The sequence below is a fragment of the Synchiropus splendidus genome, chromosome 18 (genome assembly GCF_027744825.2).
Source record: "Synchiropus splendidus isolate RoL2022-P1 chromosome 18, RoL_Sspl_1.0, whole genome shotgun sequence".
NCBI classification, from domain to species: domain Eukaryota; kingdom Metazoa; phylum Chordata; class Actinopteri; order Syngnathiformes; family Callionymidae; genus Synchiropus; species Synchiropus splendidus.
The window spans coordinates 328,830-356,543 of record NC_071351.1 but is presented as its reverse complement, the minus strand read 5'-3'; the positions used below and the strand labels follow the sequence as shown (position 1 = coordinate 356,543).

The 27,714-nt window shown below is 56.2% G+C and overlaps 1 protein-coding gene across 11 annotated transcripts; it reads left to right on the top strand.

Annotated features, from left to right (window-relative positions):
* Positions 1-1,460: 1,460 nt before the first annotated feature.
* Positions 1,461-27,356, top strand: kmt2d (lysine (K)-specific methyltransferase 2D). 11 transcript variants are annotated; one of them, XM_053850539.1, is made up of 55 exons: positions 1,461-1,696; positions 4,272-4,354; positions 4,683-4,773; positions 4,847-5,043; positions 5,325-5,434; positions 5,504-5,666; positions 6,284-6,455; positions 6,553-6,667; positions 6,924-7,102; positions 7,257-7,537; positions 7,654-7,686; positions 7,752-8,416; positions 8,508-8,621; positions 8,921-9,034; positions 9,110-9,214; positions 9,293-9,474; positions 9,683-9,847; positions 10,031-10,140; positions 10,398-10,439; positions 10,514-10,702; positions 10,810-10,998; positions 11,177-11,299; positions 11,574-11,695; positions 11,765-11,894; positions 11,961-12,071; positions 12,184-12,252; positions 12,329-12,502; positions 12,563-12,632; positions 12,781-13,019; positions 13,084-13,157; positions 13,290-13,340; positions 13,418-15,019; positions 15,094-15,282; positions 15,397-15,524; positions 15,655-17,357; positions 17,426-17,549; positions 17,788-17,869; positions 17,947-18,013; positions 18,087-18,319; positions 18,962-21,640; positions 21,705-21,854; positions 22,055-22,219; positions 22,350-22,431; positions 22,504-22,585; positions 22,649-22,824; positions 22,901-23,025; positions 23,090-23,216; positions 23,289-23,398; positions 23,465-24,707; positions 24,779-24,915; positions 25,097-25,227; positions 25,290-25,575; positions 25,640-25,713; positions 25,778-25,886; positions 25,955-27,356. In XM_053850539.1, the coding sequence occupies exons 1-55, from the start codon at positions 1,476-1,478 to the stop codon at positions 26,045-26,047; spliced, it is 14,580 nt and encodes a 4,859-aa protein (XP_053706514.1). In that variant the 5' UTR covers positions 1,461-1,475; the 3' UTR covers positions 26,048-27,356. The 11 variants fall into 11 exon arrangements, with proteins under 11 accessions (XP_053706514.1, XP_053706509.1, XP_053706506.1 ...); XM_053850534.1 differs by having other exon boundaries at positions 11,964-12,059; positions 22,284-22,585; XM_053850531.1 differs by having other exon boundaries at positions 11,964-12,071; positions 22,284-22,585.
* Positions 27,357-27,714: the final 358 nt, after the last annotated feature.

The window sequence follows — 27,714 nt, the reverse complement described above, 5'->3', positions numbered from 1 at the left end:
TGCTGACCCGTCTCCACCTGAACAGGTCCCGCTGCTGACCCGTCTCCACCTGAACAGGTCCCGCTGCTGACCCGTCTCCACCTGAACAGGTCCCGCTGCTGACCCGTCTCCACCTGAACAGGTCCCGCTGCTGACCCGTCTCCACCTGAACAGGTCCCGCTGCTGACCCGTCTCCACCTGAACAGGTCCCGCTGCTGACCCATCTCCACCTGAACACCTGAACAGGTCCCGCTGCTGACCCATCTCCACCTGAACACCTGAACAGGTCCCGCTGCTGACCGACCCGTCTCCACCTGAACAGGTCCCGCTGCTGACCCGTCTCCACCTGAACAGGTCCCGCTGCTGACCCATCTCCACCTGAACAGGTCCCGCTGCTGACCCGTCTCCACCTGAACACGTCCCGCTGCTGACCCGTCTCCACCTGAACAGGTCCCGCTGCTGACCCATCTCCACCTGAACAGGTCCCGCTGCTGACCGACCCGTCTCCACCTGAACAGGTCCCGCTGCTGACCCATCTCCACCTGAACAGGTCCCGCTGCTGACCCATCTCCACCTGAACAGGTCCCGCTGCTGACCCGTCTCCACCTGAACAGGTCCCGCTGCTGACCCGTCTCCACCTGAACAGGTCCCGCTGCTGACCCGTCTCCACCTGAACAGGTCCCGCTGCTGACCCGTCTCCACCTGAACAGGTCCCGCTGCTGACCCGTCTCCACCTGAACAGGTCCCGCTGCTGACCCGTCTCCACCTGAACACCTGAACAGGTCCCGCTGCTGACCCATCTCCACCTGAACAGGTCCCGCTGCTGACCCATCTCCACCTGAACAGGTCCCGCTGCTGACCCATCTCCACCTGAACAGGTCCCGCTGCTGACCCGTCTCCACCTGAACAGGTCCCGCTGCTGACCCGTCTCCACCTGAACACGTCCCGCTGCTGACCCGTCTCCACCTGAACACGTCCCGCTGCTGACCCGTCTCCACCTGAACAGGTCCCGCTGCTGACCCGTCTCCACCTGAACACGTCCCGCTGCTGACCCGTCTCCACCTGAACACGTCCCGCTGCTGACCCGTCTCCACCTGAACAGGTCCCGCTGCTGACCCGTCTCCACCTGAACACGTCCCGCTGCTGACCCGTCTCCACCTGAACAGGTCCCGCTGCTGACCCGTCTCCACCTGAACACGTCCCGCTGCTGACCCGTCTCCACCTGAACACGTCCCGCTGCTGACCCGTCTCCACCTGAACACGTCCCGCTGCTGACCCGTCTCCACCTGAACAGGTCCCGCTGCTGACCCATCTCCACCTGAACACGTCCCGCTGCTGACCCGTCTCCACCTGAACACGTCCCGCTGCTGACCCGTCTCCACCTGAACAGGTCCCGCTGCTGACCCATCTCCACCTGAACAGGTCCCGCTGCTGACCCATCTCCACCTGAACGGGTCGCTGGCCTCGCAGCGACGCCATGAAAATGGCTTCCCGTGATGACATGTGAAAGAAGTCGCTCCAAGTGCGAGCTCGCCCTCCAAAACCGGACGCAAGCACACGGGCTCTTTGCGCAGACGTTTCATGTTGGTGGCTTGCGCGAATGGCTTCTTAAATGGTGGTTAGCATTAGCCACTTGGCGGGACGCGCTGGCTGCAGCTCGCTTCAGTCCAGCACAGAGTCGACGTCCTGCTGCTGACAGAGACATCTCACGGCGGAGGTTAGTGGTGAGCGGGGGCTGAGTGTGCTCCCGCATGTTGACTGCCCTGCGGGGCGCGTTTCTCGGACCTGCGAGCTCGCGAGAGGCAAATGCTAACTAGCCATGGAGCTACATCCGCGACTGTCCCGCGGCGCTTGAGCCTCTCAGTGGAACTAGCGAGTCGGATGTGCCGCGCACTCGGCTGGATGTGACTGACGGTCAGGATAAAGCCAGCGGCGGGTCCGACTGCGAGCCCCCGCCGCCACCTCGATCATCATCCGCCGCCGCCGCAGCAGCAGCAGCAGCAGCAGCCGCCTGCCTTCCGCCGACGTGCACTTCCCCCACTCTCCCTCCCCTCAGCCGGCTAACCGCAGCGTTAGTCCGCTACAGAAAATGAAGCGACCAACAGCGTTTTGGGAAGCGGTGTGGCTGCTCGGATTCTGCTGATGTATGAGGAGACGGTGTTGTTTTTGTGAGGTGGGTGGTTTGGATACAGGCATCTCTGACCTTACACCGGACAACGTTAGCTGCGCGCTGGTTAGCATGTAGCTGGTGTCGCGGTCTATTTCCCGGAGGCCCAGCACACTCTGACCTGTGTGGCAACTTCAGCTGGCTCACTTTGTCCCGAGCGATTCCACACCGAGCGAGCGGATGGCAGTCGTTTATTGGAAGCGACTGGTGTGTGTTATTTGAGCGGAATTGGTCTCGGGAGTGATTTGTGGCACTTTCCTGCCGCGGTGGCTCCGGGGGCCCTGTGTGTTTCCGTAGCCTCCTATTACCAATGACGCGGACATGGCTATTTGCTGGGACAGCAGCAAGCCCTCGAAATCGGTGTTTACATTGAGAAACGGCGGTTATTGCGCTGGTGGCCAACTGTAACACCTTCCGCGTTTCCACAGAGTTGTAGCATCTGCGGCGTTCCGGTCCTCACAGGCAGGTGACGGCGCCGGAGTGAACGGCACCGACACCACTTCTCGGGGCAGCCTGGCTGGGAGGGCAACTCCGGAGCTCCATTGCGGAGCCCGGACACCCCTCTGCACGCGGCGGCCACAGCACGGCACACAGCTTGTGCCATCGGCTGTGTTCTGGAGGCGCTCGCTGGGCTGCAGGTCGGTTCGCTCGGCCGGACCGTGGCACAGCCAGGTCGCTGCCCATTGTTTACCACGGTGGTTTGCTGACTGTTTCCGAGTGTTGGACGGCGAGCCCCAGCGGAGGTGGGACGCCTTTCATTGCAGTTTCTCGAAGAGACGGTCCGAACCATGACGTTCGAGCTGCTGACGAACGTTGACCGTGTACTTCGAGGCGTGATGGAAACGTATGCCCTGCACCTTACATGGTTACTACCACCCAGTGGAGCTCGAGCCTCCCCCTGGCTTGTGTGTGCGCGAAGCTCATGGCACGTCAACGCACCTCCAACTGTTTCTGTCCCGCGCCCGATCCACTAACTCGTTTCAGGGCCAGACTTATGTGACTCGGTACCAGATCTGTTGACGTTATGAGCCGTCGGTGAGACAGACGCGGGCAGATGTTCCTGCCGCGCGCTCGTCCCGAAACACGCCGCGGCGTCCGGTCCACAGCCGGGAAGAAAACAACACCGGTAGCTGCAGTGTTGTCACTCCGAGCGTGGCGTGGAGCGCGGAGTCTGAGCGGAACCAAACTGGGGCGGTCTCGGTTCTGCACGAAACGAGCCGCGCCGCAACAGGAAGTTCTTGTCGGGGAAGTTTTGTTGGTGTATCCCGATCTATTGCGATGTTTCCCGGGTGTGTGCACTTGGCCGGGCCCTGTGCTCCAGGCAGCGGACTGTGAGTCCCACGGTAAACGCGTCTGTCCAAGCGAACCGGCCACTGCTCGGGGCGAGCCTCCCGCCCCAGACTTTTTGCTTTTTATCATGACAAACAAATACTTTTGCTTTGCTGTGGTTTATTGACACCTGAGTTGCCTGATGCTGGCTGTATGGGACCTCCTGTGGTGTGTTTAAATCGGCTCCTGTCCCGGTGTGGTGGTGCGTGACAGTCATTTTCATGCGGTGTTATCACAGCACCAGTCTCTGTGGAACAAGTGACGTGCCTTGTACTCTCCCAGCTTCGCTTTAACTCCTGTGACTCGCAGAAAGACAGCTGTTGAGCTGCTACTCAATGATGGTGTTTTGACACGCTTAGGCCTGAGCCCCAAAGGTGGGATCAATGCTCTCAATTCTGGCCTCTGTTCGTGGAGCATCCTTCTGGTGAGGTGGTTTCCCAAGTGTAGCTGCAGCTTTGCTGGATGAGGTGACAGTGTTTGGGGCTGTGTGGTGGAAATGAGTGGGAAGCTGAGATTGTCTAAGGGATGGGTCGCTGCTGCCTCGAGTCATGGTGTTTGGATATGTTGGCCATGAGCACTGTGAGGTTGACATTGGTTGGAGGCTTTTCTTCACTGTACCATGTGAAGGACTTCCATCAATGGCAGAAACTCATTGTTTTGCCTGCAAACTCTTGTAGGGAACAGCCGGAGGTTTGTCTCAGAAGTGGATCATGCTTGTGCCACTGTACACGCTGGGAAACATGAAGCAGCGCTAAATCATGATTGATATTCTCTAACTACCTTCTCTTGTTTGTAGATCTCTGTCACAGAGGTCAGGATCAGTGAGGGGCATGGATGAGCAGAAGTCAAACTGTGACGAGAGCGAGTCGGAACCAACAGGTAAATGATTCAGTCCATGGTTGTTGCATGCCGGGGTTATTCGAATGTGTAAAGACGTGAAAGCCAGAGTTGCATTCAGAAGTGCGTCTCAGAACCGAAGTAGATAACCGTCTACCAGAACGAGGAGAATCCAAATCTCTTTGTGTCTTCACACTCATCCAGTGCTGTTCCTGGCTTGCCATGCCTGTTGTCTCAGAGCGTCTCAAAGTCCGTCTTAAACGGAGGCAGTCTCTGTAGATGGTTGTGCTCTAACTACGCAACACTCGATGCACCAAAGGCGTTGAAATGAACATGACTTCAGACCGGTGAATCTTTTCTATTTCTTCAGCTGACGATAAAGCCTCGTCACAGCAACTGGTCTCCTCGGATGGGGGGTCCAAGCCCCTTCCTCCTGTCAAAGTGGCCTCTTCTCCACCTGGGTGGGTATCTGACCAGCCTTCTGCCCGATAAGACATGCCATGATTGTGAACCCTGTCTTTCATCGCCACCCAGGGAGAGCGTTCAAGTGTGTGCACTTTGTAACTGCACCGAGCGAAGCCTCCATGGACAGAGGGAACTGCGACTCTTCGGGAAAACCCCTGAGCGGCCACTGTTGCTGGCGTCTGCTTCCACACTGCTCCGGCCTGGGAACGATGACTTGTCTTCCATTGGCTTCTCAGACACTCCAGCTGCGCTCTTGGATGACTCAGGTGGAGAAGAACACATACCTGTCTGGAAAAAGGCCCAAAGAGGGCAGGAACTCTGAGCAAACCCACTCTGGGAAGCATGATGATGCAGTGTTTGTTCCTAGTCCAGGTTGAAAACATTCATATTGGCCTCCGTGGGCTTGAATCCCTGATGCAGCCCTTTGCTAACTCACAAACCTTGATATCATAGAAGAGAGTCATCGATTTGGCGGTGATGATGACCAACAGTTCAGGCTGAATCTATTGTGAAAAGGTTGAGATGTGAACTCTCTGTTGTTGACCAGGGGCTTGTTGGGTTCACCACTGGTGTGCGGTTTGGTCCGAGGGAGTGGAGCGAAAAGAGAACGAGGCGCTGGAGAATGTTGACAAGGCTGTTATCTCAGGGACACAACAGGTGAGTCAGATCGTTGCCAATGTGGGTCACGTGACATGAAGAATCTGACGTGTGGCTCTGGATCCCCAGCGTTGTGAATACTGCAAGAGGCTGGGAGCAAGTATCCGCTGTCACATTGAGGGCTGCTCGAGGTTTTACCACTTCCCTTGCGCGGCTGCGAGTGGATCCTTCCAGTCTATGAAGCGGCTGCTGCTCCTCTGTTCCGAGCACATACACAAGGCAGAGGAGTTGGGTGAGAAGGACTGTTTTCATTTTCCAACGCTGTGTGGACGGCGAGTAACTTTTCCACCAGGATGTTTTGGGGCTCGGCAACTGCGGTGATGTTGATTTTGTGTGGGGTTCTGTGAGGTCATTCCCTCGTGATTAGCCGGTGGGGGGGACATCAGCACAAGTGATGCGGCCCGGCCCACAGTATAGAGCAGGACGAGAGCTTCTCATGGAAAAGCACCACATGACCCTGCTAGAATTCCTGATGAGAAATGCAAGTGTTTGATGATAGAACTATCAAATGTGTCGACGGGACTCGCTTACCTCTAAATGCATGTGTGACTGGAATGTTCTGAGGATGGAAGGTGCTTGTGATGTCATGTGTGCCACCCATGAAAGCTGCTGGTTATATGGAAGCAGTCAGTGGACTGCCACAGCATGGCTGAGAGACAGAACATTTCCCCGACTACAATAGACACGGGGGGGGGAAATGCTTTATTTCCAATGGCGCGATGAGCTCTGCGTGCTGCTGCACCGCACTCACTTTTTCTGTTGAATTGCTACCAACCTGTGTGAGAGGTGGACCGTTTTCACCGCCGTCTCTGCGGAGCCTAAAAATGATCCTTCTCTGTTGCTTCACAGCAGGTGAAGAGTCGTGGTGCGCAGTGTGCGATTCGGCGGGGGAGCTCGCAGACTTACTGTTTTGTACGGGTTGTGGCCTCCACTATCATGCTGCCTGTCTGGAGATCGGTGCCACACCTATCCAGAGGGCAGGTTGGCAGTGCCCCGAGTGCAAAGTGTGCCAGACTTGCAGGTGAGATGTGTAAAGCTTTGCGCCAAATTGTTCCTTTGCTGCGTGATGTTTGGAGGCAGCCCATTTCAATGGCGTGTTTGTTGACCTCATTCCTCAGACAACCAGGCGAAGATTCCAAAATGTTGGTTTGTGATGCTTGTGACAAGGGCTACCACACCTTCTGTCTGCAGCCTGCCATGGAATCTCTCCCCAGCGATCCATGGAAATGTAGAGTAAGTCCACACTGAAGCCGTCCCTGCATGACTTGCAGTGCTGTGCTGTGGAAGGAAACGGGGCTAATCGGCATCAAGTCAGGAGAAGATCCATAATCTAGTGGAAGTTTTGTTGCTAAACCAGTATGGTGAATTCCTCCATAGCTCTCTCTCATAGCTAGTTTGTTTTTGCATCGCTATGGACGACCCTTTACTGATGTCCTTTTCACTTTGCTTGAGCTTCCTTCAAACTATCTCGGCTTGACTTTCATTGCAGAGGTGTCGGACGTGCACGGAGTGTGGCGTTCGTGGCGTGTTGCTGTCAGGTTCGGCTCAGTGGTTTGACAACTACTCCGTCTGTGAGTCCTGCCAGCGCCAGCGGACCTCCACTTGTGTGGTGTGCAGCAAAGCTACAGACAGTTCGATAGCTCTGCAGTGCTGCAACACCTGTCTCAGGTAAGATTTTATGTTGTGAAGTACGCCAATATAGGATTTTTTTCCAGGGGGAAGTTTGTCACGAAGTTGTTCATAAAAACTCATTCAGATTTGTTGTCAAATGATCTTATGAAAGTGGTGATGAGCCTGATTCTGAAAGGTGTCTGGTCCTCAGGTGGGTGCACAGCGAGTGTGCGTCACACAGGGAGTTGCCAGAGTCCAAGTGTGTTTGCCTGCTCTGTCATGAGGATCGTCTTCAGCAGCTGGGGAGACAAACGAAAGAAGCATCGGAGGAAACAGAAGGGCAGGTTCACTTGGTGGAGATGATCATCCAAACAGATGCAGACATGATCTCAGAGGAGCATAGGGATTTAACTGATGTGACTCTGAGTCAGAAAGATTCCTCTGACACGCCACCTGCTGGAGAAGAGGAGAAAGAGACACAGATGGAGTTGGGTAAGTTGTCTATATGAAGAACCATTGTCTCCATACATAACAGAACAACCTGCACCCATACGCCTTGCCCAGTTGTCCTGTGTGTTTTTATAACAAGGCAACCCTTTTGGCTTCAGGTGCTGATGCTGCTGTTGACGCTGATTCTCCAGGTAAACTTCGGTAAACTGCTTTTTTTTTTGGTGTTCACTTCTGAATCTCTGTTGATGCTCTGCAGTGAAACAAAGGAACTCTTGTCCACCTGCTGCTCAAACAAGAGCAGAAGAAACTCCAGACTCCACCTCCACTGCGTCACAGTCAAGCCCCAGTGATCGGAGTTCAAAGCAGCAGGTGTCAGTGGAGCAACACTTGCAAGCAGAGTTGTTACAGACTGGGTCTGGAAGCAGCGTCGTGGCAGAGGCACCAAAGTTACCAACATCTGGTGCCATCAAAACCGAGTATTTGCCCTCCAACCATCAGCAGGAAGATGGCATGTCTACTCACGGCTGCTCTTTGGAGGGGAACTCGCGACGGGACTGCTCAACTGTGGACGTAGAAAGGGATCTGCTGCAACACTCTGAAGAGGAGGAGGATGACGAGGATGATGACCACATGAAGGGAGATGAACTGGACTACAAGCAGGAGCGGGATATTAAATCAGAGTTGTTGCTCGATGAGACATCTAACATTAGCCAGGGCGATGAGAGCAGCAGTGGCTTCCTGGGGTCGCCGGGAGAACCGGACACTCAGCTGTCCTCAGATCTGGGGCTCTTGCCTAGAGCCCTCTCGCACCACGACAACCTGCTCACAGAGACCGACGACTCGCTTCCATTTGAACCACTCAGAAGCGACCGAGAGAAGGTGAAGCGAAGAGGATCTCCTGGTCGATCTCGGGTCAAACAGGTCAGTGCTGGATGCACTGTTGTGTGTCACCTTGCTTTTTGCTCAATCTTCCTCCGACTAAACGCAAACCTGTTCACCCCTTTCCACACAGGGGAGGAGCAACAGCTTTCCGGGCCGACGACGGCCTCGTGGTGGAGGTGGTGGGCGTGGCCGAGGTGGAAGGTCACGCCTCAAAGCCATGGCCTCATGCATAGATGCTTTTTTGGCGAGTTCCGTTAACCTCTTATTCACGAGTGTTGTGAGTCTGTATGAGTATAGTTTGCTGGGGCCAGCAACGTGCCCTTGATTTTCCATCAGTGAAGGGCGGGGAACTAAACATTTACTGGTCCGATGTACTCTGTCTTGTGTTGCTCCATGTTATTTGGTAAGGGTGAGGGTGTGAGGCAAAGGTTTCTCAACTGCTCATGGAGTGATTCTGCTGCTCTGTGTTGTGGGAGGAGCCTCTGTCACATGGGCTGCTGGGGAAACGAGGCAGGTGATGAATGCCGATTTCTCTTTATACAGTTAAGTATGACGGCAGACTCTGGTCTCAGCAAAGAGGAAGATGATGATGAAGATGACACCATGCAGAACACAGTGGTCCTCTTCTCCAACACCGACAAGTTTGTCCTGCTGCAGGTAGCTCTGCTCTCCACTGGGACAGCGACTTGCCTGTCGACATGCGGTGAACGCTCCCTCTTGCCTGTGTTTCAGGATATGTGTGTGGTGTGTGGCAGCTTTGGGAAAGGTGCCGAGGGGCAGCTGTTGGCCTGTGCGCAGTGTGCGCAGTGTTACCATCCGTATTGTGTGAACAGCAAAGTAAGTTTAGCTACCTTTCCTGTCATTGAATCGTTGCCTTGTTGCAGTGTGTCACCTAACTCCGTCTCTTGACCACAGATCACCAAGACCATGCTGAGGAAGGGCTGGCGCTGTTTGGAATGTATAGTGTGTGAAGTTTGCGGAAAGGCTTCGGACCCCTCGCGTCTGCTTCTGTGTGACGACTGTGATGTCAGCTATCACACCTACTGCCTGGACCCGCCTCTGCACACCGTACCCAAGGGTGGTTGGAAGTGCAAATGGTAAAAAAAAAAGCATGAATTCAAAGGCTGTGTTCGTCTTGTAGCTGAAGGGGGTCATATGGAAATGAATGGAGAAGCATTTACATCTTATGTAAAGCAACCGTGCCTCTGGCCTTCTTCAGCCCGTCTCTCTTCCTGCACTCTGCTTTTATCGCTGCACCAGCCGTTTTCCCACGACTGCATATTCATAAGACAACTCTGTGCGCAGGTGTGTTTGTTGCGTTCAGTGTGGTTCGAACACAGCGGGCTTCCACTGCGAGTGGCAGAACAACTACACCCACTGTGGCCCCTGTGCCAGCCTGGTCACCTGCCCCGTGTGCAAGGAGAACTTCATGGAGGAGGAGCTGCTGCTGCAGTGTCAGCACTGCGACCGGTGGGTTCTGCTCATCAGATCGGCAAACCGGTCTGGAGCCTTCGTTAGATCATGGCTAATGAAGACTAGTGGGGAACGGATGATGTATTTTTCATGACATTAATTATTCCGTCTTTGATTTGGGTCATGAATTTTCCCTTTGCTGCAAATGAACGGTATGGCTGTTTCTGTGTGGCTGTGCAGATGGGTGCACGCCGTCTGCGAGAGTCTCTACACTGAAGATGAAGTGGAACAAGCGTCAGATGAGGGTTTTGCTTGCACGTCCTGCAGCCCCTACGTTCCACGACCAGTGGGTGAGTGGAGGGCTTGGTCCACATAACAACTGCTCCTGATGCTGGTAGATGGAACAGACTGAGCCACGCTGGTGTGTCGTACGAGTCTGCACTTGTATGCCTGATGAAAACAATTGGGCTCATTGCCATGAAGAAGCTTTCATTCATACATGTTGAAACCCAGACTGTCCGGAGCACGTGTGTCAGAGGTTAACTCAAGTTTGGTGATTCTGTTTCTCAAACGCTAATATTACCTCCTTTCCTGCTGTCCAACATAGTGGAGTCTTCTATCATGGCTTCAATAAAGATTAAAGAACCAGGTATGCTCTCGTTCCTTGAATGTGTTGTGCTCTTGCTGGGGAAGTCACTAACTCTGGCCAACGTTTGCCTGCAGAGCCTCAGTTCTATCGGCTGGAGGGCGTGTGGCTGACTGAGTCAGGGATGTCTCTGCTTCGCAGCATCTCCATGTCTCCGCTGCTCAAAAGGCGCCAGCGTCGTTCACGTCTCGGTGCTCTCTGCTGTGACGGAGGCCCAGACGGAATGGATCTGAGATTTGTCGAGGGCGATGGAGAAGATGGGAAAGGTTTGCTCGCCTTGATCACTTGCAACTTTGCAGTTTTACTGCAACTCAATTTTTTGAGACTTTCCAGTAAAATAGGCTGTGTATTGAACATGAATTCTCCCGTCCAGGTTGTGGAGAGGCCATGGAGTGTGATCCGAAGATGGAGAACCCTGGAAGCCCGGACCGCGACGGCGGTGCCGACAGAGACCTGAGTGCAGAGGCCGGCGCTGACAACATGGCTGACTGTGATGGTCTGAAAGGAGGAGCCGATGAGATGGAGGACGGCAAGAAGAAGAAACGGAAGCCCTACAGACCAGGTATGTTTTCGTAAAATAAATCGCTGAAATTTCTGCCTTGAAATATGAATTAAGCGCTTCCAAATGGGTTCAGTGAGCTAGTTACTCCTTTCCTCGCACATGGGATCAGCTTTTCCGCTGATGACACCCATGCAGCGTCTAAAGCAAGGCTCACGTTTCTGTCTTCACGTTTGATCAGGAATCGGAGGCTTCATGGTGCGTCAAAGGAAATGTCACACAAGGTTGAAGAAGGAATTCTTTGCTCAGCTGGCTGGGGAGACGACACTGGACGGCCATCCGATCGAGAGAACCATCGAGGAAGGTCCGTGTCCTCCCATTCTCTGTTGACATGAGGAGGTTTTTGGCAGTGTCCTTGCTCGTGACAGAAGTCGCCTTCTGCAACTCGCAGTGTTTGTCAATAATGACCGTGGTAGTTGGAAAAGCGCTCCTCAGTTTTGTGTTGAGGAAACCTGCCTCAGTCCGCTGACGTCTTTTCTTTCGAACACCACCTGGAGACTCGCCCTCACTGGTTCTTCCTCCATCACTGTGGACATGCCTGAGAGTATTTGGCTAACGACGACTGTTTGTGTCAACAGGACCCCACCCTGACACTGATAACATCATGGACCCGAAACCTCTGGATGGTGAGGAACAGGCGAAGAAACGTCGAGGCCGAAAGAAGAGCAAGCTGGAGGACATGTTTCCATCGTACCTGCAGGTTTGTCCCTCACACGGAGCATCTCCAGGATCACACGCTAACTGCCCGATTTTCTCTTTGTCCTAACAGGAGGCTTTTTTTGGAAAGACGCTTATAGACCTGAGTAAGAAGGCCGTCCTCGTTCCTCAGGGCCACAGGCCAAGCATATGCCCTGTCCGACCCCCCCTGCCAGCGGAAGTCAAAGCTGCCCCTCTCCAGGGTAAGAGGACTCCAGTGCAAGCACATATTGCAGTTTGTTTGGGTGGTTTAGTCATCCTGTTGCTAGCAGAGTCCAAGGACTGTGCGGGTGAACATCTGATCGAGCAGCAGCAGCAGCAGCAGCAGCAGCAGGGCGAGGCTCCCCAGGTTGATCGAGATCGTCCAGGTAGGTGTGCAGGTATAAGCCAGTTTATATTCTGTCTACAGCTGTGAAACTGCACCTCACAAATCATTTGTACAGTCTTGTTGTGCTTCCGGTCCACTGCCTGATGGTGTACTGTTCTTGCCAGGTGGTGTGGCGTCGTCGTCTTCTGTAAAGCTCCACGTCTCCGCAGACTCCAGCACTCGAGCGGGAGAAGGTACCTTCCGAAAGTTAAAGTGTTGTCAAGCCCGATTGTCTCTCCTGAGGGATGTTTACGACTCAGACGTGTTCAGATGTGGATTCCATTTCAGATACTCCACAAGGGATGGATAGTCAGGATTCTGAACAATTCTTCAGGAAGGTTCTGGGTGTGTCGGACGGCTCCTCTTTCGAGGGAATGAAGCCCATCTTGGATGGCAGTAGGGGAGAAAGCACCAGCGCTCTGCCGCAGACCTCTGTCCTCACAGGTGCCAATGCAAAATGAAATGACTCTACAGAACAGTTGGCCAAAACACACTGTCTTGCAGGTTCGCTGCCCTCTGCTGGAATGATGGAGAACTTTCCTGGACTCTCTCAGTCGCCATTCTTTGACTTGCGGTAAATGTCTTCACATTTTATTCCATTTTCTGGTTACTGTCAGTCAAAACATAACATATTTTAGATTAGATGTCCTTTCTCAGCCCCACAGTTAGCAGGTTTGTCTGAAGATGACGTGTTGCTCACCTAATTCTTGAATGATTTGCAGGGACAGAGGAGGCCTTTTCAGTCCCGAGGGCGGTGAGGAGAGTCCCTGGGCCACTCCCTCTACTCCAGCTACTCCTTCCTCCCCACCGACACCCACTGAGGCGGAGGGTGACGGGCTGTCTTACAACCAGCGCAGCCTCCAGCGCTGGGAGAAAGACGAGGAGCTGGGCGAGCTCTCCACCATCTCCCCAGTTCTTTATGCCAACACAAACTTCCCCAATCTCAAACAGGACCATCCAGGTACGTGTGAGAAGAGTTGGTGGAACATGATCGGAGGTGGGGTTAAGGTTTTCCGCTTCTGCAGACTGGGCCAGCCGCTGCAAGCAAATCATGAAGATCTGGAGGAAAGTGTCTGCAGCTGACAAAGTTCCATATTTGGTAGGTGCGACCATGAATGTCTCAGATCTCTTCCAGGTGATGCTCTTGGTTCAGCAGGCTGTCGCAGTCCAACACCAGACAACCTGAGATCACTGTTGTCTCATCTGTTGACGTCTTCTTTGTATGTTACAGCAAAAGGCCAAAGATAATCGAGCAGCACAGAGGATCAACAAGGCACAGAAGGTGAGAAGGACACACTATTGTTACTCTTGACATTGTGAATTTAGCAAATGTGAAATATTTGCTTTTGTTCTCTGTAGCAGGCCGAGATCCAGGTCTGCCGGCCCATTAAGACTGAGCCGGTCCGCGTGAAGGGAGAGCGGCCGAGTTTACACCTTCAGATTCCTCCACCATCAAGCTGCACCTCAATCTCATCCCAGCCCAGCTCAGCAGGGAGCCCCTTTCCCTACCCTCCAGATTCAGGATCCTCCTCAGTTTTTTTCTCAGATGGACACGTTAAGACGCCCGGGTCTGCCGATATTCGGACTGACCCCCTTGCTAGACTTCCACCTCAGTCGCCGCATTCTCACTCGCACCCCAACACCCCCTTCTCCTACGCGGGGGCCAGCCCCATTCAGGCCTCTTCCTCAGGTTTTTCCTCCTGTGGCCCACAGGGTCCTCCTCAGGGACGGCCAGCCAGTCTTGGTCCCTTTGACATGCAACCAGGAACTCCTGGAACACCCAGACGGGCTCAGCAGGTTGATCCCTACTTCAGATCGCAGCTGCAACAGCAACAAGGTCATTTACCGCCGTCACAGCAGGGCTCTCAGGAGTCTCTGGGACCTCCAGACAGCCCTCACTCAAGGGGGGCTCGACCTGGAGGGTCGCCCATGTTCTCTCCAACTCACAGTGGCCATTATGGAGACTCTTTTAAAACCCAGCTGGGGATTGGGAGGCCTGAGTACACTTCGTCTCCATCGCCCTCTGCCGTGGCTTCTTCTCCACTGCAGGGCCAGTATAGGGCTGAGGGAAGTGTCCCATCGCCACGCTCGTCTTTGGCGAGGGCCGACGTCACTTCAGGTTCTCCTGCGGGGATGCTGGACTCTGGAGACGGTTTATTTAAAGCCCCTATGATGCCGCGAATGCACCAAGGTGATGGTGGAACTCCCCATCCGGGTGCATCCCCGAGCCACCATTCTGAAGGTTACAGGCAGTCTCCCTCTCACTCTTTCTCTGACCCCCACTCTCAGCTACCAGCAACACTGCGACCATCATCAGCCGACAGCTGTTCTCTGGCTGCCCAGAGACTCTCTGGTGGGCAACAAGAAGGTGGTCCCAGAGTTCCCTCGAGTCCCCAGTCTCATGGCAGCTGCCAGTCCCCCCTCACTCCTGGTGGCAATTCTAATGATGCGTTCTCTGTTCAGTCGCCTGCCACGCCGCGCTTCCAGTCCCCAGAACACTGCAGTCGGCCGCCCTCACGGCCACAGTCCAGAGATGCATTTGCTACCATCCACAAACCCCTGTGTCCGGTTAGTGGCACGCCCGAAGCAACACCCACCTTCAAAAGTTCACCTCATTCGAATCAACAGCTTCCAGTGAACCCTCCGAGTGGATCGTCAGTGGATCCTCTCGCTGGTAAAGCAACAGTTCCACCACCCTTCAGCCCCAGCTCCGGACCTCAACCGCAGGGCTTGGTTGGCGCCGGTCATGCACCGCCACCTCAGCTGCAATCAGCCACACCAGCAGACAACTTCAGTGTGACTGTGGCTCCAGTTTCTGGATCTCAAGAGCTAACAGTCCGTCCGTCGGATGCATCACAGCCGCCCGCTGGAACAGCTGGTCAGGAAATCCCAGAAATGTCGGCAGCACAAGACCCGGCATTAGTGGGTTTGAGTCCTTCAGAGCTGGAGAAGCACAAACAGGTGTCTGGAGAAGAGTCATTCAAGCATGTCTGTGCAGGGTGCTCATACTCAGTTGTGCTCGTTTGTGTCCTCAGCGTCAGAAGCTAAGGGAATTCCTCATCAGACAGCAGATGCAGAGAAACTCCATGAGACAAGAGAAGGAGGCAGCGGCCGCTGCTGCAGCAGCTGCGGCTGCAGGCAGTGGGTCCCCGGGCTGGACTGAGGGAGAGATGGCCGCCTTCACCCACGACAAGCCGCACAGAGCCCCACCACCATATCCACAGGTACACGCCGTCAAATGCCACGTCTCAACATGACGAGTGCCTCATGCTGTGATAGTTGGACCTCTGTTGACCACGCACAGCTGTCGCAAACATTGCGTGAATACTTACTTGCAGGACCGTGTCAGTGGTGCTCAGACTCATGTGGTGGGGAAGATGCCGATGGCTGCTGTTGGCACGGAGGGGAACCTCATCCGACCAGCGCCAGCAGGGACTCCTGCCATCATGGATCCCCGCGCACAACGGTAAGTCACTTCAGTCCGGCTTGTCTCACTTGTTTTTGCTGTCGCTGTTGTGAGCGTGTGTGGGTCAGCACCAGGCTGAATGGAATATCTGCAAATGATTCTTTTTCCCCCTTTTATCATGTGTACTCAGATGTTGTGCGTCCCTCAGGCAACCTGGTCCATCCAGTCAACCGGGCATGTTTGCTCGCCCACCGTTACCTCCTCATTGGCACGGTCAAGCCCCTGGTCCAAGGAGGTTCCCGCACCCTACGATGGAAACCATGGGTGTGAGACACAACATCCAAGCCATGGAGAGCATGGCTTCCCCTCATGCTGTCATGCCGGGAGCCCATGGAGGAGAGGGTGTGCAGTCCATCGGTCTGGGACCTCCTCCACAGTTCATTGAATTAAGGCACAACTCGCAGAGGCTCCCACTGCCACGACCTCAGTTCATGCCGCGTGGACCACAGCATCGGCCACGGATGTTTGTGCCACAGCACGACATGTCCGCAGCTTATGTTCAGCAGCACCCTTTGGTTCAAGCTGGTGGACATCCAGAGGGCAGTGGGCCACAGGTGATGCTGCAGCAGGGTGCAGTCTCTGGTTTGCTACAGCCACATCAGACCCCCGCAACTGTCAGCGGTCCTGGACAGAACCGACTTGTTCATCAAAATCCAGTTTCTGTGTCACAGTCAGCTTCTGTATCCACCAACGAGGACCTGCCCGAGGCAGACCTGGAGGCTCTCGAAGCTGCTCCGGGGGATGGAGGCGTTGAGGACGACGATGATTTGGCCCTCGATTTGGATCCAGATAAGGGCGATGATGATTTAGGGAACTTGGACAACCTCGAGACCAACGACCCCCACTTGGATGACTTACTGAACAGCGATGAGTTTGACTTGCTGGCTTACACTGACCCTGAGTTGGACCAAGGAGACCCAAAAGACGGCTTCTCAGACCAGTTGCGCTTGGTTGAGGCAGAAAGTGAAACTCCGTCTTTGTCAGGATCCAAACTAACCAAAGCTGAGCCAAAAGGCTCGGGTGAGCCCGAGAGGAAGCCTCTGTCCTCCTCAGCTGGTCTCCCTGTCACTCAAACACCATCGGCGGATGAAGTGGCTGGTCCGTTGAAGGTCAAAGTGGAGAGCAGGGGCCTGGCAGAACAGACTGTAGTGAAGGATGAAATGGTGGCCGCAGTGTCCTTGCTTCTGGGTGAGACCACGTCATCCGTCAAACCTGCCCAGTCTGAAAACCCTTCGCTGAGTTCGGTCCGACTGGGGGAAATTCAGTACCCCCTGCCCAGTCAAACAGATGCGCTCCCTTTTCCTCCGGCTGCAGCACATTCAGACATCGATGACGATGCTCTGGAGTTGCCTGACGTTGGAGGGCAGCATTCGCCCGCAGTGGATTTAGCCAAGGTGGAGAGCTCCTTAGACGGTGAGCTGCCTCTCCTCATTCAAGACCTGCTGGAGCATGAGAAGAAGGAGCAGCAGAAGCAGCAGCAGCAGCAGCAGCTCAGCTCTCTTCAACAGGGAGGCATGGCTCGCCATTTATCTGGCCTTCAGGGTCAGCAGCCCAACACACAGGCCCCGCCGGGGCAGATCATGCTGCCACAGCATCACCGAGCCCCTCCTCCGGCAATGCTGGCTCAGCCAGGTATGGTGCCCCGTGCTCAGCATGTGATGCAGCCGCAGCAAAGGCTCATGGGACCTGGCATGACTCCACACATGGCCATGAACCCACATCAAGCGATGATCAGGATGGGACAGCCGGGGATGCACACCGGCCCTGGTCATCCGCAACATCAGCAGCCGCAAATCAAGCAGTCCCTGCCCAACAACTTCTTCCCAGACAAAGGTGAGTTGAGCACCCATGTTCACCGCAGGAGTTGACTCCTGCGCTCACTCTGCTTCCATGGTTGACAGAGCTGGACAAATTTGCCACCGACGACATCCTGGATCCTATCGCCAAAGCAAAGATGGTGGCTCTGAAGGGCATCAAGAGAGTGTTGGCACAAGAGCCCATGGTGGGCTCCCCTGGCATAAACAGGTACGTGTGAAGTTTGGTAAACTCTGTGGCCACTCGCTGCTCCACTGTGGCGGCTCATCCCCATCTGTGGAGGACGATGGATGGGAAGAAAAACCGGTCAGTGAAACCTGAACTGCCTGTTGGTTCCAACCAGCAGAGGTGCTGCTTTCATGGTGAATGGGAAGCTCGTTGACCTATGTTCGATATCAGTTGTGGAGAGAACGCTGTCTTGCATGTATAGAGCTGTGTTTCTTTTCAGGCAACAAGTGTCGCTCCTTGCTCAAAGGCTGGCCTCTGCCCCCGGCACGGATCCTGGTCCGCTCGTGTCCGGACCTCCAAAGGTATGCTCGCCAGTGTGCTCCTGAGTTGTGCACACACCTTTCAGCCCTTGAGTCATTTGTGCTTCATTGGACTTCAGGAAGGAGAAGCCGCTGATCCCACCCCGTCACGACCAAACCCGCCTCAGTTTGTGCAGGGAATCATCAGTGAGTTTTATTGCTGACTGACTGATGGACTGATTCAGCCACGGCACTGACGTTGTTCATGCTTCTGCCACAGATGATGCAGAGCAGCACCAGTACGAAGAATGGCTTCTCCACACGCAGCAGTTGCTCCAGATGCAGCTGAAGTTCTTGGAAGAACAAATCGGAGTTCACCGCAAATCCCGCAAGGCCCTGTGTGCGAAACAGCGCACGGCGAAAAAAGCAGGCCGAGAGTTTGCCGAGGCGGATGCAGAGAAACTGAAGCTGGTGACCGAGGAGCAAAGTAAAATTCAGAAGCAACTTGACCAGGTGAGCTCATTCATCCAGGACACTTGAGTCCATGAGAATAGCTGCATGTGATGTACTGAATAAAGAAACACACTCAACTGAAGCCTCAGCATGTGCGCACGTGCTGGGAAGAGCGTTCCTAATCCTCACTGAGGCTGTTTGAAGCGCACGAGAGCAGAGGTGGGCAGTTCAATTTCCTGACAGGCCGTCAAACCCAAAGGAAGGAGGGTCCGAGAAAATTCACCATGTGATGAGGAAATCACACTCAAAAATGCTCAGAAAATGTCGGTTTATCTTTCATTTAAACCACATTCCATTGAAAGATGTGTCTCATACATTTCCAAATCTACTTTAATTCTGATGTATTTTAAGGGACAAGAAATACTCCTAAAATAGCCAACAGAAAAGACAATGAAGAAAAGTAGCCGCAGGAGAAAGTTACGTTTCAGTTGCATCACAATCAACAAAAAACAGTGCAAGCAAGGCAACAATGTCAGACAACGTCATCTTATCATATTGCTTTTCTGACTCAGGAGGGCCACATCAATGTCGTCAAAGGGCCGCACTTTAGAGCATACTAGGGTCAGGTGGAGTGAGAGAACCACGTTAGCTGTTCTTGTGAAATTCCTGCTTTCTAAGGGTGTTCATTTGACTTGGCTGCAGGTACGAAAGCAGCAGAAGGAGCACACCAATCTCATCGCCGAGTACCGAAGCAAGCAGCAACAGCATCAGCAGGGTTCAGGCCTCATGGTGCCAGGACATCCCGTGCAAGGTGGGCCGCCCCACATGTTTCCGAAGATGGGCGGCCAGATGGTGATGGGCCAACAGGGAGCGCCAGTCATTGGACAGCACGCTGCTCTCGGTCCCCATGGAGGGATGCCGGTCAGGGTGCCGCAGAATCAGCCCTTCATGGGAGCGGCTCAAGCACAGGTTGCTGCCGGACCGTTGGCTCAAAGGCCTCCATGTCCGCCTGGTGCCGCTGCAGGATTCTTTCCACAAGGTCCTGGAATGCAAGGGCCGGACCCCAGGCTTCTCCAAGAAAGGCAGATGCAGCAGCGGATGCAGATGGCAAAGTTGCAGCAGCAGCAGCAAGCCATGATGGGCCAGCAGCCGGGCCCAGTCGGGCAGCCGCAGGCCAGCATGATGGGAAACCAGGCGTCGGTTCAGCAGGGAATATCAGCCGGCCCGTCGAATCAGGCTCACACAGGGCTGCCTGGAAACCAGCAGGTCAATTTGATGCCTCAGAACCCTGTTGCGCATCCTGGTAACCACAATCAAGCCATGATGGCAGCGCCACCTGGGATGATGGGGAACCCGACGGGTGTGCACCAGCAAAGGCCGCAGCTGATGATGGTTCAGCAGGGAATGGTTGAGTCGGCGGGTCACCCGTGCCCCCCTCTGACGCCTCAGCAGCAGCAGAACATTCTGGCCCAGCGCATGCTGGCCTCTCAGCAGCAGGGTGCCCCCAACAACATGGCTCATCTTCAGCAGCAGCAGCAGCAGAGGCAAGCAACTCCACAGTCCACCTCAGAGCAAGGGAGGCTATCCCAACCCTCCACACCTCAAATGGGTTCGTCGCCCTCTGCAGGAAGCCTCACGCCACAGCACCAAGGAGCTGCAGATGGCCACAGCAAAGAGGCTGAGCTGGTCGGTTCTGATGTGAGAACGCCGCCACAGCGAAGTGGGTCTTCCACTCCCAGCATGATGCCACTGCTGGACTCTGCTAAAGACCCAAAGACCGATTTGGGACAGCAAGTGATGGGTGAACCGCAGAGTCATGGTTACGTGATGCAGCAACAGCATTCCAACCTACAACAACCATGTGCTGCTGGAAACCAGCAGACGGGTGTGGCTCAACAACTCCAACCTTCGTCTCTTGAGCCAAACGGTGATAACCCAACTTTGTCTGTTAAAGAGGAGGTGAAGCCTGCAGAGCTCCTCACGCCACAGCAGCACCAGCAAACCCCGGTCAAAGATGCCACACAAACCTCACATGATCCCTGCGGGCAGCAACAGATGGGCCAGAACAATCTCAGCCAGCCGCAGCAGGTCCTCCTGGCTCACCATCCTCATCAGCAAGCTCTCCTCACCCAACAGCAGAAGCAGCAGGCCATGATGGGCATGATTCGAGCCCAGCAGCAAGGCCTGATGGGACACAGGCCGGGAGTTCCCTCCACGCCGCTCCGCACTCCCATCAACATTCAGGCCATCATTGCTCAGAATCCCCAGCTGCGGAATCTCCCCCCAAACCAGCAGATCCAGCACATCCAGGCCATGATCGCACAGAGACAGCTTCAGCAGGGACAGATGCTGCGGATGTCGGTGGGTCCAGGCCACCACCATCAGCTGAGGCCTCACCTGACACCCAGTGGACAGCAGGTTCCAAGAATGGAAGGCCAGCAGATGCCATACAGTGACATGGGGAAGCAGCAGCAGCAGTTCCAGCAGAGGATGATGGTTCCTGGGCTGCAGCAGGCTGGTGGTATGGTTCCTCAACACATGGTCAGAGGTCAGGTGGCCATGCCGCGCTCGCCCTTGGACCAGAGTCGGATGGTGAGGCCTGGATCTCCACGTCAGCCGCTCGCCTCCTCACCTGGGGATCCACCGCGTCAAGTGCTGGCCATGCAGCCGCCCAACCCGAACCAGCAGGCCGTGATGGCAGTTGGACGCATGCAAGGCTCCCCTTCTAACGCATACTCTCCCAGAGCTCCGTTTGGAATGAGCCCCGCTCACCCAGCTTCTCCTCTGTCGTCACATGTCTCCTCACCCTCGATGTCTGAATGCAGAGGTGGAAGAGGAAGTCCATACAACCAGGTCAAGGTGTCCCCACTGAGATCTCCTGGAGCCAAGAGCCCGCTGGACTGTCCGGGCCCAAGAACAGAAAGTCAGGTGCCAAGCAGCGAAACCATTCCCAACGGTCCCGAAGGACCGCCAAGTGTTCATCAGCAGCTTCCACAGGTTAAGGATGCTCCTCACATGCTGCCGAGCTCCAAAGACGGCGGAGAGGTTTGTCGACTGACCCTGCAGAACATCAAGCAGGAGCCGAGAGAGGTCCAGTGTGCCGGGGTGGAAGTGAGCCACGGAGCAGTCAAGAGAGAAGCCGCGGGTGACCCGGTTCCATCGGGGAACAACTCCCAACTCATGAGCGCAGAAACCCCAGGGAGCGCGGGCCCGCAGTCTGAAACTGGACAGCAGCTGCTTCAGAAGCTTTTGAGAACCAAGAACCTTCAGCTGGGCGCTCAGAGGCCATCTGAAGGAATCCACAACGAAATCAACGGCCACATCAACAGCAAGCTGGCGCTGCTGGAGCAGAAGCTCCAGGGGACGCCCAGGAACATGGAGGTGGGTCGTCTGGTTGTGACACTGGCCGATGCTCACAGTGGTGTAATGCTTGTCTCCTCACCAGGACCTGCAGTCACTCACGAAAAGGACCCCCCTCCCCAAGCCCAAGCGCACCAACAAACCCGGTGGGGACCGAGGCATCAACGCGCGCAAGAAAAATCGAAAGGAGGACGTCGGGAAAAGTGCGGAGGCCCTGATCAAACAAATCAAACAGGTGGAGCATCAATTTCGTTGTTAGCAAGCTGCTTCTGTCGATGTTCAAGCCTGGGTGCGGGGGCAGGTCAGGAGCTCCGCCCCAGTCCGTACTGCCACCCAGAGCTCAGTGGTCACAGTCTGACTTTCCCTGAGGAAAAGGAGGCATTTGTGAGTCCAAGCTAGATTCTGAAACGAGCTTTTGATTTCTCCACTTCCCAGGGTCTCTCGCTCCTCCCGCTGATGGAGCCTTCCATCACGGCCAGTCTGGACTTGTTTGCTCCGTTCGGCAGCAGCCCAGCGGATGAAAAAGCGTTGCTGAAAGGGACGTTTGGAAACGCAGTGCTGGACGATATTCCCGACTACTACTCCCAGCTGCTTACCAAGGTGAGCGGTCAGGTGACTGTAGTCGCTACTGAGGTTCGGGTGTTCTCATCACCTGTCTTTGCAGTGTGACCTCAGCAACCCACCCACACCGCCCTCGTCCCTCCCACCCACACCTCCCCCATCTGTCCAGCACAAGTTGGTGAACGGCATGACCCCCGGAGGGGAGATGTCTGACGGCCAGAGGAGGGCGGAGCCAGAGGAGGAGCTGCTGGGTGAGTGTGCCGACCTCAGGGTCAGGACGCTTCTGACAGCGGCTCGTGAGACGCGTTGCCCGGCTTCTGCAGGCTCGGTGAAGGAGAAGCCCAAGAGTGTGGACATCCTGGCGGCTCTTCCCACCCCACCGCACAACCACAATGAGGACATCAGGTACGGCAGTGTTCCTCAGCTGTGCGCTCAGTCCAAGGCTCCAACTGTACTCGCGTGCGCTAGGATGGAGAGCGACGAGGAGGAGGACCCTCCAGAAACCATCATTCCAGCGTCGTCCCCCGAGAGTGGTGTTGGAGAGGAGACGCCACGCTTCCCTCACCTGCGGGAGCCCAAAGAGGAGGAGACGGAGAGAGCCATATCCCCCATCATCCCGCTCATCCCCCGCACCGCCATCCCAGGTAATGGTGCTGTGTGAGGAGGCGCACTGACTCGGGCTCCGTCACACTGTGGATCTTTGCTTCCGCTGCTTGTCAGCGTTCACAGATGAGGGCACACTGGACGCAGCTCAGGGGACGGCGCCGTCCGCGGTCGAGTCCTGGGACAAGAGGAAAAGCAACGAGGTGGCTGTGACCTTCATGTTGACCTCGGCCGCAGCCAAGGTGAGTCGCGCTGCATGGCCTGCTGACCACAGCGATGCCGATGGTGCCGGGCTTTCCTCTGCAGAAACTCAACCACGTGATGATGGCGATGGCTCAGCTGCTGAAGATCAGGATGCCGGTGTCTTACGAGGTGACGTTCCCGCCGCAAAACCCCGACGCGCAGGCGGTGGACGCCGCGGGGAAGTTAACAGGTCAGGCCGACTGCTCGCTGCTGACCGAGTCAGAGACGAGAAGGTCGTTCCAAACCTGACGGTGCTTTGCAGGATGTGACGGCGCCCCAGTGAGTCAGGACGAGTGGCTGCGGCAGTTCGACGTGTCGCTGCCGGGCTGCACGCTGAAGAAGCAGGTGGACATCCTGGCCCTCATCAAACAGGTCCGTCACCGCCAGGAAACGCTGTGCGTCTCCTCTGTGCAATGCTGACTCCTGGCTTCCCTGCAGGAGTTCCCTGATGGCGACGACAGGCCAGCGCAACACTGCTACACCACCAAAGTCAGCGACCTGGATGTGCGCCACCTCCCCGTCATCCCGGTGGAGGAATCCCCGCCTCCGTCCCCCCTGCCTCCGCCTTCTCGTGCACCAGACCAAAGAGCGGAGCCTGCCCGGACCTCAGGATCCCCTGCCACCGCCCCTGCCAGTCCAGTCGCTCTCCGCATCAAGGTGGAGCCCCAGCAGCAGGACGCTGGCCACGCTGCTCTGTCCTCACACGCTTCAGAGGACGGTCAGACTCCTGCGGCGCGGGAGCCTGAGCCGTCCTGCGCTCTGGACTCCTCTCCCAAGGCCATGAAGCAGCGCCGGCCGCTCTCCCCCGACGAGGAGCTGGTGCTGCCCAAAGTCAAGAAGTGGAAAGGGATTCGCTGGAAGCGCCTGCAGCTGGTCATCACCATACGGAAAGGTGGATCGAAGAAGGAGAGCAGCCGCGAGGTTTCCGAGCTGATGGAGCGGCTGCGCATCACTCTCCGACCCGAGCGGCTGCCGCGGGACCGCCGCAAGTGCTGCTTCTGCCACGAGGAGGGCGACGGCTCCACCGACGGACCGGCCCGCCTCCTCAACATCGACGTGGACCTCTGGGTGCACCTCAACTGCGCCCTGTGGTCCACAGAAGTCTACGAGACCCAGGGCGGCGCCCTCATCAATGTGGAGGTGGCGCTGCGGCGGGGGCTGCGCACCTTGTGTGCCTGCTGCCAGAAGACCGGCGCCACCAACAGCTGCAACAGGCTGCGCTGCCCTAACGTCTACCACTTTGCTTGTGCCATCCGGGCGCGCTGCATGTTCTTCAAGGACAAGACCATGTTGTGCACGCAGCACAAGCTGAAGGGTCCCAGCGACGACGAGCTCAGCACCTTTGCCGTGCTGCGCAGAGTCTACATCGAGCGCGACGAGGTGAAGCAGATCGCCAGCATCCTGCAGAGGAGCGACCGCGTCCACCTCTTCCGGGTCGGCGGCCTCATCTTCCACGCCGTGGGTCAGCTGCTGCCCTCGCAGTTGGCAAACTTCCACTCGCCCACCGCCATCTTCCCCATCGGCTACGAAGCCACGCGCATCTACTGGAGCACGCGCCTCCCCAACAAGCGCTGCCGCTACCGCTGCCGCATCAGCGAGGAGGAAGGCCGCCCGCTGTTCGAGGTGCGGGTCCTGGAGCACGGCCTGGAGGACCTGCACTACCGCGACTCCAGCCCAGACGGTGAGGGAGCGGGAGCCCGCGGGCCGGTGCCGAGGCAGGCGGATGTAGAACTGAAGGCTCTTTGTCTCCAGGGATCTGGGAGCAGATCGTTCAGCAGGTGGCCAAGCTGCGGGACGATTCCTCCATGTTGAAGCTGTTCACCGACCAGGTCAAAGGAGAGGAGATGTACGGCCTCACCATCCACGCCGTCATGCGCATCACTGAGTCGGTGAGTGGCTGCCACCTGAGCGGGAGCGTTTGGCGAGCAGCCGCAGCTCTCGTGCGATAGACATGTCCTGGCTTTCCACTTGAGTCACGAGGGATCCGTGCGCTGCCTTTTTCACCTCAACGAGACCAGAGACGAGGTGCCGAAGCTGCGGTTCTTTCTCACTTGCCGTGGTCCCTTTCAGCTGCCCGGTGTGGAGAACTGCCAGAACTACCAGTTCAGGTACGGCCGACACCCACTGATGGAGCTCCCGCTCATGATCAACCCCAGCGGCTCGGCCCGCTCCGAGCCCAAAGTGGCCACGCAGTGCAAAAGGTAAGGGAAAGCCCCGGCCGCGGAGCCTCGGCGGTCCGGACTCATGTCTCCGCGCCACACAGGCCGCACACCCTCAACAGCACCAGCGTGTCCAAGGCCTACCAGAGCACCTTCACCGGGGAGATGAACACGCCCTACAGCAAGCAGTTTGTGCACTCCAAGTCCTCGCAGTACCGCCGCCTGAAGACGGAGTGGAAGAACAACGTGTACCTGGCGCGCTCCCGCATCCAGGGGCTGGGTCTGTACGCCGCCAAGGACCTGGAGAAGCACACCATGGTCATCGAGTACATCGGCACCGTCATCCGAAACGAGGTGGCCAATCGCCGCGAGAAGATCTACGAGTCGCAGGTTGGTGTCCCAGTGCGCCTGCGAGCGCCCGCTCCACAAACCCTGACCGGCCGTCTGTCCTCAGAACCGCGGCATCTACATGTTCCGCATCAACAACGAGCAGGTGATCGACGCCACCCTGACCGGCGGCCCGGCACGGTGAGTTCCCGCCGCCGCCGGCAGACGGGAGGCAGCCGCGCCGCTCACTGTGCCTGTCTTGCAGCTACGTCAACCACTCCTGCGCCCCCAACTGCGTGGCCGAGGTCGTGACCTTTGACAAAGAGGACAAGATCATCATCATCTCCAGCCGCAGGATCCCCAAAGGAGAGGAGGTAAGCACCGAGGCCAGCGGCCCACCGGGCCAGAACCGGCCTTGCTGACCACGCTGTCTCCGCTCCAGCTGACGTACGACTACCAGTTTGACTTTGAGGACGACCAGAACAAGATCCCGTGTCACTGCGGAGCCTGGAACTGCAGGAAGTGGATGAACTGAGGAGGACGGGGCCAGAAGAGCGGGGCGCCAAAGCCGCCAGCGAATAAGCTGTTTGTGAAGAGCGCTGGCCAGAGAGGGCGCGCCGCCGCCGCAGGGTCCACACACGTAGCCAAAGCTTTCCGAGAGCATTCACGGAGGACGGCTGGGGGGCTCCTCGCCATCAGCCGAATGATCCTCGGGAATCAGCCACACAAAGCCATGTTAGAGAATACTAAGGACGACTTCCCGGCCCCGCCCCCGGCCCCGCCCCCCTCTCCAACACACACGTGCTCTGACTTCAGCTGACAATCGATGGAGGAGCTTGTGAGGACCCGCGGCTCTACCTCATTGATTTGGCGGGAAGTGTGAACGGCGGGGGGGCGGGGCTTCCCGTACGAGCAGGGAATCTAAACGCAGCAGGTTTGCTGACGACGACGACGACTGACTATCAGGAGCCGACCCTATTTATATTTGATAGCTTCACCACCACCACACAGTCAGGCGCCGCCGCCGCCTCATCCACGTGGCTCCTCTCTTTCTGCCGCATAAAGCACAACTCTCCCCCCAGCAGGAGGCGGACGCACGACTACTACGCCACACATCCTCACCTGCTCGCTGGGCTGAACTATACTGTCATGCTGTCGTGGGTCTTCCTCTGTTTCGACTTCCTCGTGCTGGTCCTGCCCTCCAGGCTGAGCTGATGGCAGGGAAGACTCTCAATCAAGGGCATTTGTTCTCTCTCTGGGTGACCTCACCTGACTTCACGTGGAAGTGTACAGACTGTAGATAAAGTATATGCATCCTTGGTCCCGCCCCCCGTTGTGCTCTGGGTCCCAGGTGTGGAGAGGTCAACCACTGGATATCATTTGAACAAAGCTGTATATACCTATAAATAGATGTACAATGGCAAACTAATATCTTTATGTATATGAACCAGAGTGTTTTTGCATTCTTCTGTTTTTCTATGAGTGTTTTTTGCTATCTGCTCTCAGAGAGGCGTTTGTTCAGCTTGTGATGACTGGACCCCCCCCCGACCCCCTGCTTTTATTTATGCTGGTGAGAGGAAGCCAACAGTGTCAGTGTTGTGGATTCCCTCTGCCAGTGACTCGGCGTCTCCATTCGAAAGCCACGCGCCCATGAATTGCACTGGTCCGACCAGACCTTCTCAGAGCTGTGTGTGTGTGTGTGTGTGTGTGTGTGTGTGTCCAGGGAAGACTGCTGGATTTTTAGCCTTTTTCCAACTTCTCTCAAGCGTAATTTAAGTTCTGCATATCTGGTAATTTAATAAAGTTTGCTCCGGTCTGTCCAGCTGATGTTCATCTGGAAGTGATGTCCCGCCCGCTCTCCTGCTTCCTTGCTCTGCTCTGCTCTGCTTTCTTGGACAGGATGAAATAAAACGCTTTTGAAACGTTGCCCGTTACCGGCGTCTGAGCGCTTTCTCTCCGCGCTGATTGGCTGATCGGCTGCAGGTGCGGCGGCGCTCCCCAAGGTCTCCAGAGACGCCAGGCTCCCGCAGGAGCTCAGCTCCGTCCCGACACCGGAGGGAAGACGAAGACACGCGGCCGTGACGGGTGAGTGCACCGCGGCGCAGGCGCGCGTGAGGAAGTGGTGAGAGGCGACGGAAGAAGGACGGTTCCTCGCCGGTGCTGAGAAACAGCGCCGTCACGTGCTTCAGCCTCACATCGCAG

Bases quoted from the DNA above. Each gene is read 5' to 3' on its own strand.
- kmt2d (XM_053850530.1), top strand. From the start codon at position 1,476: ATGACATGTGAAAGAAGTCGCTCCAAGTGCGAGCTCGCCCTCCAAAAC. The intron at 8,622-8,920 runs GCGAGTTCCGTT...CTCTTTATACAG, and splicing joins CATGCATAGATGCTTTTTTG to TTAAGTATGACGGCAGACTC. The intron at 17,550-17,787 runs GTACGTGTGAAG...GTTTCTTTTCAG, and splicing joins GGCTCCCCTGGCATAAACAG to GCAACAAGTGTCGCTCCTTG.